The sequence below is a fragment of the Dromiciops gliroides genome, chromosome 2 (assembly GCF_019393635.1).
Source record: "Dromiciops gliroides isolate mDroGli1 chromosome 2, mDroGli1.pri, whole genome shotgun sequence".
Taxonomy (NCBI): Eukaryota; Metazoa; Chordata; class Mammalia; order Microbiotheria; family Microbiotheriidae; genus Dromiciops; species Dromiciops gliroides.
In genome coordinates, this window is record NC_057862.1 from 679,071,073 (window position 1) to 679,091,583 (window position 20,511).

At 41.6% G+C, this 20,511-nt stretch overlaps 1 protein-coding gene across 1 annotated transcript in view; it reads left to right on the forward strand.

Moving 5' to 3' along the window:
- Nucleotides 1-20,511, forward strand: part of ALMS1 (ALMS1 centrosome and basal body associated protein) — a 198,875-nt gene that overhangs the window by 131,350 nt on the left and 47,014 nt on the right. The window contains exons 9-11 of the mRNA XM_043981290.1: nt 4,891-6,210; nt 7,805-7,938; nt 14,510-15,852. Coding sequence (XP_043837225.1) covers nt 4,891-6,210; nt 7,805-7,938; nt 14,510-15,852 — 2,797 coding nt within the window. The remainder of the gene's footprint in view (nt 1-4,890; nt 6,211-7,804; nt 7,939-14,509; nt 15,853-20,511) is intronic.

Here is a 20,511-nt window from a genome sequence, read left to right on the forward strand (position 1 = left end):
GTCCTTCAAGAGCCCCAGAGAGTCAGCTCTTCTAAGCCCTCTGCGTTTCTCTTTCCTTCCTTTTAAATTCGAAGGTCTTTCTTCTGATTGTTGATAGAATGTGTTTCTGAATCGAGTTGTTAAGTGTAATAACTATGATGATTCTTGGAGTTTGCAGCTTTGAGATTTTTTTTCCTGGATACAGTCTCTTAATTTTTCCCATTGGTATTTCATTTTTTATGTTGAGAAGTTCTGGGAAGCTATCTTACTTATAGGATTTTCTGAATTATGGTGGGAAGATTTTTTTTCCCCCTCTCTTCTATTCTTCTGGAAGATCCCTGGTCCTTAGTTGTGCCTTCGAATCCTGTCTTTGAGTTTAATGTGAGAGACAACAAGGAAGCCTTAGGCTCACTCTGCTGATCTCAAAGACAGGATGCCGAGGCACAACCTAAGGTCTGCCTGTTTGGGGCCTTGGCCTTTCTTCCCACCTCACTGGCTCGGTGTCATTCTTGGTTCTTGAACCTTCCCCATCTAATGGTCTCAGGTCCACTTTATCAGCTTAGCTCCTTACTTTCTCTCTATTCTGCCACTGCTCAGATTTGAACTGTGGATTTTGCCTTTATTTTTTTATATAAAGATATATGTTTATTTCTGCAAGCTTTAAAATTAAAATCATATAATTTGTAGTTCTGACAATGTGTGGGCAGTCAGAGGGGGAAGTGTCCATGAAGGAGATGATGCTTGTACTTTTGGATCAGCAACATTTGGGAAGGGGAAGAGTGTGCTTGGGACAGTGAGGATAAGGGAGTCCATGTTATGAGCACAGCGGGAGTTACAGTGAACAGGTCAGTTGGGATCAAATTAGTCTGTCAGTGTTTTAGAAGGGGAATTGGAAAATGGAGAGGCTGGAGTCTGGGAGACCAATCTGGAAGACTCAATGCAGTCCCTTAGAGCTGAAGAAGAACTTTTGAGCAGTGAGGATCCAAGGCCTTAGATTTTTGGCCAAGGCTGGCTAAGACCTTCCCTGATACATTTTGGAGGAGTGTCTTCTTTGGGTGTGGGTTGAATTTTCCATCTATCTATCTATCTATCTATCTATCTATCTATCTATCTATCTATCTGTCTGTCTGTCTGTCTGTCTGTCTGTCTGTCTGTCTGTCTGTCTGTCTGTCTGTCTTTCTGTCTGTCTGTCTGTCTGTCTGTCTGTCTATCTGTCTATCTATCTATCTATCTAATCCATCCATCCATTTATTTATCTATTTATTCATCCATTGATTTATTTATCTATTCATTCATTCATTCATTTATTTTTGTTTGTGGGGCAATGAGGGTTAGGTGACTTGCCCATGGTCACACAGCTAGAAAGTGTCATGTGTCTGAGGCTGGATTTGAACTCAAGTCCTCCTGAATCCAGGTCCAATGCTTTATCCACTGTGGCACCTAGCTGCCCCCCTGGTGTGGGTTGAATTAAATCATCACCTTTGGGGCAGCTAGGTGGCGCAGTGGATAAAGCACCGGCCCTGGATTCAGGAGTTCCTGAGTTCAAATCTGGCCTCAGACACTTGACACATTGGCTGTGTGACCCTGGGCAAGTCACTTAACCCCCCATTGCCCTGAAAAAAAAAAATCATCACCTTTGAGGCCTCTCACATCTCTTAGATTCTGTGATCATAGGGAGTGATAGAGACCACTGTTCATTCATGCCCAACCATCCTGGGCAGCTTCTGTCTGAGTCATCCTAAGAGTTTGCTGAGGCCTTTTGTGGAGCTAAGTGAGATGTCTTTTGATATTCCCTTGCTCTTACTACATGAGTGGTCTATCTTTTTGGTTTGTTGACATCCTTTATGGTGTCTTTTTTTTTTTTTTTTTTGGGTGGGGCAGTTTGGGTTAAGTGATTTGCCCAGGGTCACAGAGCTAGTAAGTGTCAACTATCTGAGGCCAGATTTGAACTCAGGTCCTCCTGAATCCAGGGTGGTGCTTTATCTACTGTGCCACCTAGCTGCCCCCTGTGGTGTCTTTTCTATATGATTCTTTGTAATGTGTTACCTTACTTATGCCCAGCATATATGAGATCTCTATTGCCCTTTCTTGAGTAGTGTGATATGGTAGCCACTAATGTTCAGTTCTTCATTAAGAGCCATAAGACCCAGAATAAGTGAGCTGATTATCTGCACTAGTGTGTTACCTTCGAGGAAGAACACAGGGAAGCGGGGAGCAGAAACTGCTTTTGGTAAGAATGACAATGAAGGGGTAGCACATTATCTAAGTGGCTCTGTCTTGTTGGCAGTTTGGGCGTCAGGTTAGGAGGGAGGTCAGAACAGGAGGCATTCATTTAGGAGTCGTACGCATAGAAGGGATGTTTAGGGACTTACAAACTGATGTGTGTTTTGTGGGCAAGAGTAAGTAGGAAAGGAAAAGCAGAAGACTAAGGGCTAAAACTTTGGAAATGTGATAGATGAGGAGGTGAAGAGAAACAGGCCATTTATATAGAAAAGGAGCGATTCTTTCCTTCTTTTGGTTATTGGATTTGGTCTTTCCTTTTCATTCATTCACTTTCTAGTCCGAGCTCTCTCCTTTATGCTCTGATTCTAGGTAGTACTTGCTAGTAGAGATGATATTTTCTTGGAGGTAATAATAATTACAATAATTAGCATTTATATAACATTTATGGGGTGTTTGCATGGTGCTTTACTTAGGTTATCTCATTTTATCCTCCTATCCTCTTGTAAGTAGGTGTTTAGTGGTTTTTTGCAGGTGAGGATATAGAGGCAAAGGGACTTTAAATGACTTTTTCAGGGTAAGTGCCTGAGTCTGAATTTGAATTCAGGACTTCCTGAGTCCAATTACAATACTCTTAGCCACTCTATCATCTAACTGCTTTTAATACCACAAATTTAATTTAAAATATTTATTCAATGCCTCCCTTCCTTCCTCCATATCTTTTTGTTCTTTTTGTGTACTCCCTCTATGCAAAGTAGTTATTTCCTTTCACTTATTTTTCATTTTTTCCTTAATGTATTCCTTTCCATCATCCCCTTTCTTTTCTCTCTCAAAACTCAGAAACCAGAAACCATCCCCTGACTGAGCTTGTTTTTCTTTACTCTGTGATCTCTGAAGACAATGGTATTTTGAAAGGACGTTTGTCTCTTCTCTCCATATTAGAATGTAAGCATCATTGTTTAGCTCAAATGAATTTACTTTTCTAAATTTCTTTTGATTTTTGTTTATCTTTCAAGTTCCTATTCAGGTCTGATCTTTTTACCAGAAATTCTTGTCTGCCATTCTATTAAAGGTCCATTTTTTCCCGCCTTGGGATTATATTTGGTTTTGTTGGGTAGATTATTCTTGGCTTAAGCTCATATCTTTTACCTTCTGGAATATTGTATTCCAAGATCTTTGTTCTTTTATCATCATGGAGTCTACTACATTGTCTAATCCTGACTGTGGCTCCTCGGTACTTGAATTCTTTCTTTCTGGATGCTTGAAATATTTTTTCTTTGACCTGGCAACTCTGGATTTTGTCTGTTATATTCCTGGAAGTTTTCTTCTTGGGATTCTTTCTATTTCCTTTTTGCCTTCTGGTTCTAAGAGATCTGAACAGTTTACTTAAAATAGTCTAGGTTTTTTTTTTTTCCCCAGTCATGGAATTCAGATAGTCCATTGATTCTAAAAAATGTTCCCTCATGAATCTGTTTTCCAGGGTACCTGTTAGAGTTATGAGATACCTTACATTTTCTTCTATTTTTTAGCCCTTTGATTTTGTTTTAATATTTCTTATTGCCTGCCTCCCTCCCTCCCTTCCTTCCTTTCCTCTCCTCCGCCCCTCTCTCCCTTTCCCCCTCCCCTTCTACCTCCCTCCTCTTCCTTGGTCTGGGAATCTTGGATGCTCAAACTGAGATTCTGCTCTACTCCTGGGGTCTGAGCCATCCTGCTATTAATGACCTGTAGACAGACTTCCTCTTGGAACATCACTCAGGGCCTCCCTACTCAGGAACGCCATCCCCATATGCAGGTCTCCTCCCCATTCTGCCCAGGATTTGTGACCCAGACCCGAGTAGTGGGCACACAAAGCTTCCAGCTTGCCCTTGGCTCCCTTGTGATATGGGTATGGGTCTTATATGATGTAGGGGTCTTGTCCTCCTCTTGTTCCAGGGCATCTGTTCTCCCTGGGTGTGTGGTCCTGGCCTAACCCCATCTTTAATATCCACAGCTCTCCATGTAATAGGTCCTCACCCAGCTGGGCTGGAAAATTTTCTGCATTTCTTCATTAGGATTCATTCTGGTGCATTTTGTAGATGTATTTGTAGAAGTTTTGTGGAGGGGGGCTCATCCTCCCTCTTGTCATCTTCCTTAAGTTTCTGTGGGTGGCTATTATTGGACCCCACATTCTCTATTAATTCTTGGCTTCTAGTGGCCCATTGCAGTTTCCTACCTGAGTTTTTCTCTTTCATTGGTTCTTTTACCTGTTATGGCTTTGAAATTCCCCAGGAGTGGGGGCAGCTAGGTGGTGCAGTGGATAAAGCACTGGCCCTGGATTCAGGAGGACCTGAATTCAAATCTGGCCTCAGACACTTGACACTTACCAGCTGTGTGACCCTGGGCAAATCACTTAACCCTCAATGCCCCTGCCCCCCCCCCAAATTCCCCAGGAGCATGTATGGGAACATGCTGGTTCCAGGACTGCTGCATAGCAATGTTTCTCTATGTTTACATGTAAATGCTAAGTCTGTGTACATATCTTTGATAAAACAACACTATCTTAGACTCTTTCATCATTTTATTATGTTGGGAAATGGGTATTTTGTAAGGTTTTGAGTACAATGCAATGATAAGTATCCTGAGAAAATTCTCTCTCTCTCTAATTTTAATATCCAATACTTAAAAAAAACACACATTCTTTTTCCCTTTTAGTGCGTTCCAACTTTAATTCTGGCATCTCTCATGTCAGCTGGTCTGTTCCTGTGGAGTCCCACTCACACCGAAGTTTACCAGCCCCCATCGAGACATCACAGCATCGAGATTCCCAGGAGAAAATGGTCAGTCAGCTTGAGAGTACCTCTCGGCACTGGGAGGAGCAGGCTTCTGCAAGTGCCCCAGAGACTTCCTCTAAGTGTGAGCAAGCTGAGGAGAAATCAGTATCACCAGCTCTGCCCTTGGATACTCGCTATCCTAAAGAAGATTTCAAAATCATTTCTGAACGTGTCCAAAGACTGATAGATCATTGGGATTCCCATCTGCTTGAGAGCAGTGCCCATGCTACACCTTTGCCTTCACCTACACGTATGTCTGTAGATAAAGGTGGTAAAAAAGGTACACTGACACTTTCAGACATCAGGGGGACACCTATATCTGTGGATAAAGATGGGAAGAAGGGCAAGTCAACACTTTCAGACCTCAGGGGGACACCTATATCTGTGGATAAAGATGGGAAGAAGGGCAAGTCAACACTTTCAGACCTCAGGGGGACACCTATGTCTGTGGATAAAGATGGGAAGAAGGGCAAGTCAACACTTTCAGACATCAGGGGGACATCTGAAGGTGAATCGAAAACAGATAAAAGGCTCCACACACTCCTGGTAGAGGCAGAGAATATCGCACGGAAGCGCTTTAGCAACTCCCCATCTCTTTACCCTGATGTTATATCCCCTCGGATCAACAGGCTGAACAATAGCAGGGAGGCCCCTGTGACTAAGGACTCCTTTGGGTTTTCCCAGAGGTCAACAAGGGTTGAAAATGTGACCCCAGCCACGAAGGTGGAGACTAGCATGATCAATCATTTCACTTCCCAGAGGGGTACTGGGAAAACTCAGGAAATGGAGAGTAAGGCCAGAGTGGCCTTGAAGGAGACGCTCAGACAATACGAAACAGCCCGCACAGTGTCGAGATGTGAGCCTGGCAGAAGCAGTGCCTTCATTGGGGATGACATTTCAGTGCCTGTGATCCCTTTTATAAGCAGCACTTCAAGTAGTGACTCCAGCAATATGAGAGTTTCCTACATTTGGGATCCTGTTTCTGATTCCTTCTTTGGGTACCTGCCGAATATCCCAACGCACGTGTACATGGGAGATATTCGAGAGAGAGAAATTATTTCTGATAGCGATGATGGCAGCAGCAGTGATGATTCCTTGGCTGTCCATGTGCAGCATCTCCTGAAATGTGATAGTCCAGGGAGCTTTGCCACACAGATGCTGCGGAATGCAGAGGAAGAGGAGTGTAGAGTACGAGCACGTGGTAAGAGCTCACCTGCCCTGGCCCCTTCCCAAGTTAGGTATTGGCTGTGTTCTCAAATACCGACTGGAAAAGAAACTGTCACCCCCTGAGAGGTGCTTGGATTTGGTGACCCAAATACGTGTCTGTTTGGTGGGATCTCAGGCACTGTATCCTCATGAAAGAAATATTTCCAGGTAGTGCAACTGAAAATATTCTTGACCGATTAGCTGACTGATAGGGCAGGTCAGCTCTGTATCTTTATGTACAGATACATCTGTCAGGGAGTAGATATATCAGTCTGATTCTGCCTTTTACACTTTTGTAGCTTTTACTTTTGAACCCATTGAGCATTTTTTTTTAAAGTTGTGATGACAGAAGTGATGGGCATGTCTGGGAAGACAGTGAAGGGAGTCTGCAATGGAAGTCAGCAATTTAGTAGTTTGGAAGGAGGGTCAAAATCCCCAATCTGCCATATCATTGACCTCTTCCCAGTAGTGAATCTTGTAGAATTTGATACTAGAAGGAATAAAAAGATTTTCTTTTAAGAGTTAGTGAGGAGCAGCTAGGTAGTACAGTGGATAAAGCACCGGCCCTGGATTCAGGAGGACCTGAGTTCAAATCCAGCCTCAGACACTTGACACTTACTAGCTGTGTGACCCTGGGCAAGTCACTTAACCCCCATTGCCCCGCCAAAAAAAAAAAAAAAAGAGTTAGTGAAATAGGTGCTCAACAACTTATTTGTCATGGATTTCCAAAGGGATGAACCCCATGTTCTGTGCCATTCTGTGGCATGCCATATGCCATTCTTATATAACTTTATGGAATAGAACTTAAGCTTATAGGAAGAGACAAATCACATATAAAATAAGAACAGAAGTGATGACATACTGTTTTGGTGATGTGTGGGTTTTTTGTTTGTTTGTTTTGGTAAAAACACTTTTTCCTTGGCTGGAAATAGTCCGTCACAATTTGAGGACATGAGGCGATCTGGCAAAAGGGTCAGTAATAACCGGAGCATCCTGCTTGGCCCCTTTGGACATTGTGCTTTGCTCATGTTATTTTGCTTCAGTTCAGTTTATTCTGTTTTTTAACCGTAGATCACAGTCATTTCCTAATCCCTGCCCCCCCAATCCCAACTGAGCCGCCCTTGTAGTGAAGGAGCACAGACAAAGCCAGTCTTGACAAAACTGGCTGACGTTCTCTCTAGTCCCTCCCCTGTTTCTCCAGGACCAAGATTAATCACTAATCATTGCAGTTGTCCATATGCTCTTTGCACACCTGCTTCTCAGTTGGGGAGACTAGTGGGGGGAGAACCATCTTTGTGTCAGGAAGGCTTGGGTTCAAATCCAGCTTTGGACACAGGATGAGTCTCTCAAACGCTCGGTATAAATTGTGGAGCAGTGATCAATTTGCCTGTCTCCTCACTGATAGTTTGCTCCCCAGTTGCGATGATTGTCTTCCCAAAACAACAGGCCCTGTGGGAGGTAGGTCTTCATGACTGAAAACGGGAGCCACTAACCTTTTCATCATCATAAAAAGAAAACGAAGCCTTGGCAGTCTAGTGGTATTCCTGTCAGCACTTCCTATCTCCATGGTTGTAATGCTCTCTTCCCAGCCTGGAATCTAAAGTTTAATTTGGCTACTGAGTGTGGAGACTTCACGACAGAGCTGGATGAAGCCGACATGAGGAAGGTGGAAGAGATCAAGGCTGGCCTGTTTGGGCGTGGGAGGCCACTGGACGTATTCCAGGTATGCCGGAGAACCCAGGCTGGGTCAGGAGACCCAGAGAAAGAAGGTTCTGTTTAACTGGGTCTTATAATCTACACTGACAGGAATATATTGGGCAAGATGCCCTTCAATTAATTAGCTGATCTTTGGGTATTTAGGAAGTGACCGCTCTGTGCCAGGTGCTTTGTCAAGCCATTCCTGCTGGCTCGTGGCTGGCAGGGAGCTGGCATCTAATTGAAGTCGTTGGGGGTGGGATGGAGAATATACAGTATAAAGAGAGTATAATTTTCGGGGGGTGGGACGGGATGGGAGAGGCAGAAGTAGCTCTGGAAATCTTCAGAGATGTGAAGGTGAAGACATTTGAGCTGACCTCTCTGATTGGTATCCATCCCTAACTGGCACAATGGATGGAGTGCTGGACTTGGAATCTGGAAGACCTGGTTTCAAATTTGGCCTCGGTCACTAACTAGCTATGGGATCCTGGGTAAGTCACTTAACCTCTATTTGACTCACTTTCTTCACCTGTAAAATGGGGATAAGGATAACACCTGCCTCCCAGGTTTGTTGTGGTCAGGACTGAATGAGATCAGATTTGTAAAGTGCTTAGCATGTTGCCACCATGCTAAGTAGTACCTGCTATTTGAATAATAGTTATCACCACCACCACTTCCTCCTCTCCCTCCCCCCATCTTTACCTCCACCACCATCATTATTCTCAGAATCTCCATTTTGGGGAAGGGCCCAGATAGTCTCCCCTCATTCTCTGGACTTCACTGCTGTCCTTGTCTGGGGGTACTGTCCCTCTTCTCCAACTTTAAAAAAAAATTTTAAATTTAATTAAATTTTTTTGCGGGGTGAGGCAATTGGGGGTTAAGTGACTTGTCCAGGGTCACACAGCTATTATGTGTCAGGTGTCTAAGGCCGGATTTGAACTCAGGTCCTCCTAACTCCAGGGCTGGTGTTCTATCCACTGCACCATCTAGCTGCTCTCCAACTTTGCAGCCTCCCCTTTATGTATTGTCTTCCCAGACTGTAATGTAAGTAAATTGAGAGCAGAGCTTCGATTCTATCCCCAGTGCTTAGTACCATGTGTGGCACAGAGTGAGCACTTCAGAAATGCTCACGGCTGGCTGGCTGACCTTTCAGGGATGCCAGAGATTTGAAGAGGCAGAGATAGGAATTGATTCTAGGGACAGCCTATGCACAGAAATGGGAGGTGGGATACTGTGGGTGCAGTCCAGTGAGAGGACCCTTCTTCTGGGACTATGGAAGGGAGCTCAGACTGGGGAGGGCTTTCACCTGAGCCAGTCAGAGAAGTTGGTTTCAGCTCCCAGATGCAGTAGGGAATCACTGGGGCATGTGGAGCTGCACTGACAGATCTGTATTGATTTCTCCGATCCTAGTTGATTTTACAGTTTTTGATGAGTTTAGATTGCATGTTTTACTGTTGGTACAGTTGATGTTTGGTTGTCAGTTGGCCTGCATTCATTAAGCTCAAGGATTACACATGCAATTCCACCCCCCTCCCCCTCCCCCCAGAAAAAGTCAGTTCTTGCCCTCAAGAATCTTACATTCTTATGGGGGAAGACAGTGTATAAAAAAGGAGCTGAAAAGTGGAGGATGGGGAAAGGATGGTGGCTAAGTCTGGAAAATGAAGGAGGCTGGTTAGGACCCTTCTGGGTGGAGCATCTAGGAAGAACCCCAATGTCTGGAGGGGCACATAATATTTATTTTTGAAAGTCGGCCTTTTCACAGCTCTTTTTTGAAAAAAAATTATTTATTTTAAAAACATTTTTTTTTCAATTTCTTGCTTCCTTATAATTTTGACTGCATTTTCTTTGCACAGAAACTTTTAAAATTACTTTCATGCAATCAAACGATCCATTTTACTTCCTGTGATGTTCTGTCTTTTGTTTGGCCATAAACTCTTTCCATATCCATACATATAATGGGTAAATTTTTCCATGCTCCGCTGCTTTACTTATCACCAATCCTCATGCCGAAATCACATCCCATTTTGAGCTTGTTTTGGTACATGGTGAGAAATGCTGGTGTTTGCCTAGTTTCTGCCACACTGCTCCTCAGAGTTTGCATCTTTGGGTTAATTCTGCGTTACCAGGACCAGGCCAAGAAGGAATAGGCTAGGCACACAATACACAGCGGTAAATGACACTTAGAGGCTGCCTGCCTGCAGTTCTTTTCATTGATTTGTGGGGGAATCCGCGTTCACAGGATTACTAACTTCATCCTGTTTTCTTCTCTGTCCCTCCTCAAAGGTGTCTTTTACTTCAGACCGCCGCCTCGCTTCATCTACTTCTCCTCTTTTATATGTGTGTGTGTCTCTATCTCTATCTCTCTGTATCTCTATCTCTCTGTATCTCTATCTCTCTGTATCTCTATCTATCTCTCTGTATCTCTATCTCTCTATATCTCTGTATCTCTCTGTATCTCTATCTCTCTATCTCTCTGTATCTCTATCTATCTCTCTGTATCTCTATCTCTCTATATCTCTGTATCTCTCTGTATCTCTATCTCTCTATATCTCTATCTCTCTATATCTCTATCTCTCTGTATCTCTATCTCTCTATCTCTCTGTATCTATCTCTCTGTATCTCTATCTCTCTGTATCTCTATCTCTATCTCTGTATCTCTCTATCTCTGTATCTCTCTATCTCTGTATCTCTATCTCTATATATATCTCTATCTCTATATCTCTATCTCTCTATCTCTCTATCTCTCTATATCTCTATCTCTCTATCTCTCTATATCTCTATCTCTCTGTATCTCTATCTCTCTATATCTCTATCTCTCTATATCTCTATCTCTCTATCTCTCTATCTCTCTATCTCTCTGTATCTCTATCTCTCTGTATCTCTATCTCTCTGTATCTCTATCTCTATCTCTCTATATCTATCTCTCTATCTCTATCTCTCTATATCTCTATCTATTTCTCTATCTCTCTGTATCTCTATCTCTCTATATCTCTATCTCTCTCTATCTCTATCTCTCTCTATCTCTATCTCTCTCTATCTCTATCTCTCTCTATCTCTATCTCTATCTCTCTGTATCTCTATCTCTCTCTCTCTCTATCTCTCTATATCTCTATCTCTCTGTATCTATCTCTCTCTATCTCTATCTCTCTGTATCTCTATCTCTCTCTATCTCTATCTCTCTCTATCTCTATCTCTCTATTTCTCTATCTCTCTATATCTCTATCTCTCTATCTCTCTATATCTCTATCTCTCTATATCTCTATCTCTCTATTTCTCTATCTCTCTATCTCTCTATCTCTATCTCTCTATCTATCTCTGTATCTCTCTATCTCTGTATCTCTGTATCTCTCTATCTCTATCTCTGTATCTCTATCTCTCTATATCTCTATCTCTCTATTTCTCTATCTCTCTCTATCTCTATCTCTCTATCTCTATCTCTCTGTATCTCTATCTCTCTCTCTCTATCTCTCTGTATCTCTATCTCTCTATCTCTCTGTATCTCTATCTCTCTATCTCTGTATCTCTATCTCTCTATCTCTATATCTCTATCTCTCTATATCTCTATATCTCTATCTCTCTCTATCTCTATCTCTCTCTCTATCTCTCTGTCTCTCTCTCTCTATCTCTCTGTCTCTCTCTCTCTATCTCTATCTCTCTATATCTCTATATCTCTATCTCTCTATATCTCTATCTCATTCTCCTCTTAGCCCCTCCTAATTGGATAGAATAGATTTGCATACTCAACAAAATGTATGTATATATATAGATATAGTCTTCCCTCTATGAGCCAGTTCAGATGAGAGTGAGGTTCAAGTACCCTACCTGGCCCCCTTTTCCTCTTCACTGTAAACTCTTCTTTGAATGCCTCTTTTAGGTGAGATGATTTCCCCCATTTCTCCTTTCTCTTCCCCCTTCTCCCAGTGCATCCCTCCTCCTCACCATTTCATTTTTTTTGGTCCTCCCCACATAAATGACTCTCTCTTGTGCCTTCTGTCTCTATGTAAATGCCTTCTAACTGTACTAATAATGATCCAGTTCTTAAGAGTTACACGTATCATCTTCCACATGAGAATGTAAGTAGTTTTACCTTTTTGAGTCCCTGGTGAGTTCTCTTTCACGTCCTTGCTATTCTGATGTGTCCTGGTCCTCACCCGGGAAGGGCCCCTGCTTCCTTGCAATCACAAGTGCCAGCACTCTTGTCTGCTCTGGAGCTGCACTTCGGAACTGGCTAATGGGCAGTGGAGTTGCCAAAAAATCTCCCAGGTCTGCACGCATTGCCTGCCTAGGCAGCCCCTATAGTCTGGGCCATGAAAACTTTCGGAACTGCTACTGCCACCTCCCAGACCCACAGCTAGTGTGGTCACTACACGTGCCCTGGGCCAGCCCCACCCCAGTGTCACAGACCTCTCTTTCCAACCTCCTGTCTCATCCCGATTTTTTGTTGTCTGGGCCACTCCAAAATTCACCTTGACGCTTTCATTGAAAGTTGCTTGGAGGAGAATTTCGAGAGAGTTGACCTGGCATGCTCCCTCTATTCTGCTGACTTGGCTCCACCCCTTCTCAGCTCTTTCTGACTGGTTTTATCCCTTTTTTTGCTCATGAAGAAGGTTATATACAAGTCATTTCTCACATTGTCCAAATTTTCATCATTAGGTATTCTTTATTAGTCCAATTTTTAATTATTCTCTGTAGGTTGAAGAGTAAAATGTGGTCAGTTATGTTTTCTTGTGAAATTTCTATATCTAGCACAGGGGTTCTTGACCTTTTTTGAGTCCTTGACCCCTCTGGGAGCATAGGGACCCTTATCAGGAGAATATTTTTAAATTCACAGAGAAGAAAGAGTATATAGAATTATAGAAGAAGGCAATTCAATTGAAATGGTTATAAAATTTTGAAAAAAATGTTCATAGACTCTACATTAAGGACTCCTAAGTTTAGCAAAAAAGGAAACCCTCGCCAACGCCTCTGCTGACGATCTCCAAATTATCCTATTGTAGCTTGTTTGTACAAAGTTGTTTACATTTTGTTCTCCCCCTTTAGAGCTGAACTTGGGGCCTGGAACACAGTAATTGCTTAATTAGTGTTTATTGACTGACTGACAAAATGATGGCAGTGAGAAAAGCATTACTGAGAGGGACTATATATTGAATTACTTCATCTCAGCTCTCCATGAAGACCCAAGACTGAAATTTTGAGGTCATATTTGAAGGCGTATATCTAGAGATATTAATGAATCAAGAAAGGCCTTTCTTTGTCATACCTATAGCAGTCAGTGTTCCTATTGTATATGTACTTACCTAAATACAGTTCAGTACACATCCATTTAGCCTTACCGTTTGGAAGATACACAGTATACATCTGATTTTATCTAAGGAAAATAGTTTCAGATTCCATCACCACCATAGAAACTGTACAATGATTCCTCTGAGGAAAATTCCCATTTCCTTTTCTTTTTCCTTTGCTCTTAACCAGCAGTCCTATATTTACTTGCATTTATTTCACCAGTGCTTAACATAGTGCCTGGCATATAGTAAGCACTTAATAAATGCTTTGTCTCTCTATCAATCCATCCATCTATTCATATTCTCTATCTTCTCACTGTCAGTCATCTTACCATTTCTCTCTTGACCAGCCCTGTTGTCTGTCTGTCTCTTGTCTATCTAACCATTTATCTATCTGTCTTTCCATCATCTCTGTCTGCCTCTATTATCTATCTATCAGTGTGACTATCTAGTCTCTCCTGTCTATCCATCTATCTATATCTCTCTGTGGGTCTGTCTGTCTGTCTGTCTACCTATCATCTGTTTGTCTTTTTCAACCAGTGGCAGAATCTCAGAGCTGGAAGGGAGATTGGAGGCTGCCTTGTCCATCTCATACCTGAGATAGAATGTCCTCAATAACACACCCATCACCCAGGTCATAAAGTCTTTGCTTGAGGACCTGAAGTGAAGAGCATTTCACACTGTCCTAAGAGAGGCCATTTTACTTTTGGACAGCTATCATTCTGGGGACATTTTTCTGAGTCGAGGCCAGATTTTTGGCTCTGTGACGTCAGCCCTCCAGTGGAAAGAGCGGATTAGATGGGCTGAGTTGGAACCTTGGCCTCCTCCTTCCTACGACTGTGCTCTTGGGGAGGTTCCCTAACCTGGCGGGCCCTTCATTTCTTCTTTCTGTAAAATGACAGTTTTAAACTAGGTGATCTCTGAGGTCCTTCCACCTTTGATTCTATAATCCTTTAAAGGATCTTTCCTAGTCTTAGAAGGAGGGCTTGGTCTTTCAAAGCCCATATGCTCTTAGATTTGTGGTCTGTCTTATCTCACCCTTTCTGTGGTGTGGTAAAATATTCATTATGGTCACGCCACATCTTTTTTTGTTTGTTTTTAGCGAGGCAATGGGGGTTAAGTGACTTGCCCAAGGTCACACAGCTAGTAAGTGTTAAGCATCTGAGGCCGGATTTGAACTCAGGTATTCCTGACTCCAGGGCCAATGCTCTATCCACTGCATCATCTAGCTGCCCCGCCACATTTTTTCTTAGAGGTTAAGTTGCTTTTCACATAGTGGTTTTGAGTTGCTTTAACAAAGCTTTTGTATTTTCTTAGGATTTTCCGTGTCCAGTGGGAGTAAGAAATATCTCGGAAACATTATGTGATCATATCTTTATTGAAGCTCACGAAAAAGGCTGCTTCAGAACTATGGCTAATGAACCATTTGGTAGTCCTTCTCGAGGTTTCATATCTAATGAGTCTGCAGACATGAGCCAAAGACAGTTGCCATCATCTTGGCGTGCAGTCTGTGGCAGCCAGGCAGAGTCAACTGTCCAAACTTCTCAGTCGAAAGCATGGAGCTTCTCTAGGTTGGAAAGTCACCAACCGTTTCCAAGCTCCACATCCGAGTTGCATTATGTGAGCAGGGGGACTCCAGGATCATTCCATGAAGAGATGGAGACCCAGCTGGCGGGATCAGTGGCACCTGCTTCTATATCCTCTCAAGAACCCATCAGTCTTCCATCTCGTCCATCTTCTGGATTCTCCTCCGATGCTTCAGTTGTGGCTCAAGCTGACCAAGGACAAAGCCCTCCCCCTGTTCAGAGATCTTCCGTGCAGATGTCTAAGAGCCCTCTCCCACTTTCACGCAAAACGCTGGTGAGTGTCCTAAAGAAAGATCCAGCACGTGCAGGAAAGCACCACCGTCGGGTATCTATTGATCTGTCTGTTGTCATGAAAAGTGTTCAAGAGGAAGAACCCGCAGCAACACCACCTATTGAAACTGCCGCTGAGCCTCAGTGCAGTATCAAGGAGGGTCGGCCTTCTGACAGGCAGGACCTTGCCAGAGGATTGAGTCCCAAGTCACTTGGAGTAAATGAGGAAGGTGTCAATGCAGTTGCAGAATTCCCTTCGGGCATTTCCCCTGAGGAGCAAGCAAAGGATTATCAACCTAGAAATATCCCACCTGAAGATAACGAGGTGGGTCCTGGACAGTCCTCAGGGACTCCTCTTTCTCAGCGTCAGGGTAAGACTATGGGGAAGGAAGATCTGCTGAAGCAAAAAAGGCCTTCTTCGAATGTGGCCAGTGTTGAGTCAGAGTCAAACGTCACAGTCTGTCCAAACTCCCCAGCTCCAGGAGGAGAAGTATCACCTGCCTCTTCTTCATCTTCATCTCCCAAACAAAGAGCAGTCTCTTATCTCCGTATAACTCTCTCCCCCAAGGCTTCTAATGCCAAGCTGAATGTGTTAGACAGTGGTACTGGAACAAGACTTAATGAGTCATTGAGTGTTAACACATGTGCCACAGAGTCAAGATCTCTTGTGCCATCGGAACCAGCCCCTCGGCCACATCACAAGAATAGCCAGTCCTCAAAGTCCTTTTCAAAGCAGACCCAAGTTAATATTTCAGATTTGGGTGCTTATTCACATTCTAAAGGAGCCCAGAACACTCCAAATCGGTAAGTCCCCTGGTTATAGCAGGCAAGCTGATTAAAATGACCATAAAGAACTTTAGAGCAGATCTAACTTAATGGGGAAGAAGGTAAAATAATTTCTTGTGTCAGAAATTAGAGTGTTTTAGGTTGTTCAATAACTTTATAAAGGGAAGTCTTGTAATTGGGAAGAATTATGTCGACAGCAAAAAAACCAAACCAAAGCAAAAAAACTTAAACCCCACCAAAAAAAGACTGCAGATAAATGGGAATTTCTGTGGTTGAAAAAGGTGAAACAATAGGTTCCTGTAGGGAATGTTTTTTATAAATAATATGGATGAGAACTTACATAATGAAAGATGGCAGACAAATCCTTACTGTGAATACAAGTGTAGCCCTCTGCTTGGTTAGAAATAATGCCCGATATCTTTGTGAGGGACAGATGGAAAACAATCAACACTTAGAAGATGATAAACGTGGTTCTCTCAGTTTTTACTTAGTCTTCAGTTTTAGCCACATTATTAAAAATATTGGTGCATTGCGCTTTTGTGGCCTGTGTAGTATAGATTCTTGGTGTCCTCTGGAGCAAGTGACAAAGTTGGATCTGGTAACCCATTCCCATGTAATGATTCCTTTGAGTTCTGCCCTTTCCCTGCATGTTTCTTCATTATTCTTATTTTTTCCATTGGAGTCCATCTCACACATTTGTTTCAAGAGTCACAACAAAAATTTACCAAACTAGGAATGACTTTTTAAAAAAAAATTAATAAACATTTTTATTTAAAGTTTTGAGTTCCAAATTCTATTCCTCCTCCCTCCCCTGCCCTTCCCTTGGATCATTGTATTTCTGAGAATAGTTAAGTCATTCAGTTAGGAATGACCTTTAAGATGTATTTACACAGTTGACTTCCTCTCAGCTTGAGTTGTGAAACTGACGGGCCATAGGAATTGTAACTGGAAGGAACCATAGACAAAGCTCATCTAATCACCCCCCACCCCCATCCCCACCCCTTTTACAGATAGAAACTGACCCACTAATTCGTCCAAAATCACACTCCCAAGTCCATGACAGAATTGGGATTCACATCTCAGTCCTCTGATTAAATGCTGTGTAGTCCTTTTTTTTTCCTTTTTTTTTTTTTAGCTGTATAGTCTTTACCCTGTACCTTGCTTCCAACTAGATCAAGGATTAAAAAACATTAAACAAATATCTATTAAACAGTTAGAAGGACGTTTCCAGCAGGTAAAATGGACAATTTTGATTACATAATTTGAAAGTTAGAAGTTAAAATTTTAAAAACAAAATCAGTACACCAACAGCACATTAAAGTTCCTGTTTTCCCACAGCTCCTGCAACATTTGACATTTTCTTTTTGTCTCAACGTAGCCAGTCCAATGGAGCTGTAAACCACATCCCAAATGCTATTAAATTGTGTTTACCTTTTGACCCAGCAATACTACTACTAGGTCTTCATTCCAAAGAGATCAAAGAAGGCAAAAAAAGAATCTCTAGAAAATATCTGTAGGAGGTCTTTTTGTGATAGCAAAAAATTGGAAACTATGGGGATGTCCATCCATTGAGGAATGGCTGAACAACTGATGATATATGAATATTATAACATATTGTGTTGTTAAAATGACAAAAAAGAGGGTTTCAGGAAAACCTGAGGAGACTTGTGTATGTTGATACAAAGGACAGAACAAGAATAATGAAAAAATAACAAAAAATATTATAAAGATAATCAGCTTAGGAACCCTCAACAACACAAGGACCAAGCAGAGTTCCAAAGAATCCATGAAGGAATGTGCTACCCATGTCCACATAAAGCTTTTGGCCTCAGTTCATTCTTTTTGTTTCTTTCTTTTGGGAGGGGGGGAAAGAGAAGAAACACACGGCTAATGGGGGACCTTGTTTTGAGGCAGTTGGGGGAAGGGGAGGCGAGAAGATAAGGACTGGGAAATGAGCTCTTATGGACTCTTACCCTGTTCATAGATCTAGCAGGTGATTTCTTTTTTTTCCTTTTTTTTAGAATTCTATTTATTTTTTCCCCAATTACATGTAAAAACAGTTTTCAACATCCATTTTTAAAACTTTGTGTTCCAAATTCTCTTCCTCCCTCCCCACTCCCACCCCCTTATGAATGCAAGCAATTTAATATGTTATACATGTTCATACAAGACATTTCCATATTAGTCAAGTTGTAAAAGAGAACAGACCCCCCCCCCCAAAAAAAACAAGAAAAAGAAGCAAAAAAAAAAAAGTTATGCTTCAATCTGCATTCAGATACCCTCAGTTCTTTCTCCGGAGATAGATCGCATTTTTCCTAAGTCCTTCAAAGTTGTCTTGGATCACTCTATTGCTGAGAATAACTAAGTCATTCACAGCTGATCATCCTACAGTATTGCTGTTACTTTGTATACAGAACATTTCACAATGCATCAGCTCATGTAAGTCTTTCCAGATTTTTCTGAGAGCATCCTGCTTATCATTTCTTATAGCATATTAGTGTTCCATCATAATCTCATCCCACAGTTTGTTCAGCCATTCCCCAATTGATGGGCATCTCCTCAATTTCGAAATCTTTTTTTTGGGGGTGGTGCAGTGAGGGTTAAGTGACTTTCCCAGGGTCACAAAGCTAGTAAGTGTCAAGTGTCTGAGGCCGGACTTGAACTCAGGTCCTCCTGAATCCAGGGCCGGTGCTTTATCCACTCCGCCACCTAGCTGCCCCCTTTTTGTTGTTGGTTTTCCCCCCCAATTTTCCCCATTTATTTATTTATTCATTTATTTGTTTATTTATTTATTTATCTATTTTTTTTTTAATTTCAAAATCTTTGCATCAGAAAAGGACTGCCATAAATATTTTTTGTACATATAAGTCCTTTAACTTTGTTTTGTTTATCTTTATTTTTGGATACCAACCTACTAGTAGTATTACTAAGTCAAAGAGTATGCCTGGTTTTATAGCCCTTTGGCCATAGTTCCAAGTTGCTGTACAGAATGTTTGAATCATTTTACAACTCTACCAACAGTGCATTAATGTCTCATTTTCCCCATATTCCCTATGACATTTGTTGTTTTCCTCTGCTGTCCTATTATCCAATTCAGTTGGTATGAGGTAGTACCCCAGAATTGCTCTGACTTGCATCTTTCTAATAAATAGTGAGTGAGTCAGAGCATTTTTTTCCATATGGCTATAGACAGCTTTGATGATTTCATCTTAAAACTTGTCATATCTTTTGATCATTTATCATTTGGGGAATGGCTCTCATCCTAATAAATTTGACTCATTTCTCTGTGTTTGAGAATTGAGGCCTTTGTAAGACAAACTTCTAGCAGGTAATTTCTTCCATGTTTCTGTAACTTAACTTACAGTGTCACCTTTCGTATCTAAATATTAAACTCATTTGGAGCTTATCTTGGTATACAGTGAGAGATGTTGGACTATGTTTCTGCTGGACTCCTTTCCAGTTTTTCCAACAGTTTTTATCGAATACTGAGTTCTTGCGCCAGTAGCAGGGATCTTTGTGTTTATCAGGCTTTGGGTTACTGTGCTCCTTTGATTCTGTGCATCGTGAACCTAATCTGTTTCATTGATTAATGTCTATTTTTTATCCAGTCCCACATTGTTTGGATGACTGATTACAGTTTTGTAGTATTGAGAGTTGGTACTGCTAGGTCACCTTACCATTTTTTTCATTGATTCCTTTGATAGTCTTGACCTTATTCTTCCTGATGAATTTTTTTTCTTATTTTTTTCAAACATTTTATATAGTATTGAATTAACTATCCTTTAAGTATTTGGTAAAATTTGCATGTAAATTATATTTAAATGTTTGAAAAAAATCAGTAAGGAAGGGTTACTACCAAATTCCTTCCATAACACAAGTATGGTCTTAATAGCTAAATGAGGGAAAGTCAAAACAGAGAAAGAAAAACATAGATCAACTTCCCTAATGAATACTGATGGAAAATTTTTAAATAAAATACTAACATGAAGACTATAGCAACAGATCATCAAGATCATATACTATAACCAGGCAGAATTTATGCCATTCCCCCACCCCCTTTAGGAATTCAGTTATGGCTTGTTCAGTTTCTTTTTTCAAGATAGGGTTAGTTAAGTGCACCTAATTAATTCAGCCTATGGTTCCCATTACCCATCTTCTCCTAATGTGAACACTTCCTAGTCCAGTGCTTTCCATGGTTTGATTCCAGCTAGGCCTTTGTTATCTATTGTACTAGACTTTGGATTGGTCTCCCAGTTTCAAGTCTGTCTCCACTCTTCTCCATCCTCCCCTCAGCTGTCACATGGTTCAGATCATGTCAGTCCTGGTATATTCCATGAGTTCTCATGACTCCCCAGAGTCACCTACAAGATCAAATATAAAAATCACTATTTGTCTATTATAGCCCTTCATAACCTGGCCCCTTCCTGCTTTTCTAGTCTTTTTACACCTTACTCCCCTCTACTGACTTTGTGATCCAATGATACTGTGAAATAACTGAGGAAAGGTTTGAGATATCAATGCATGCCAAGTGCTCAACAAATCAGGATGAGGCCCCTTCCTTAGTTGCCACTGGACCCCAAACACAGGGAGAGACGGATTTTTATACATTAAAAGAAAACAATTAAGAGGCTATTAAACAAGGATACAGATGAGGTAATCAGATTCTAATCAGAGGAA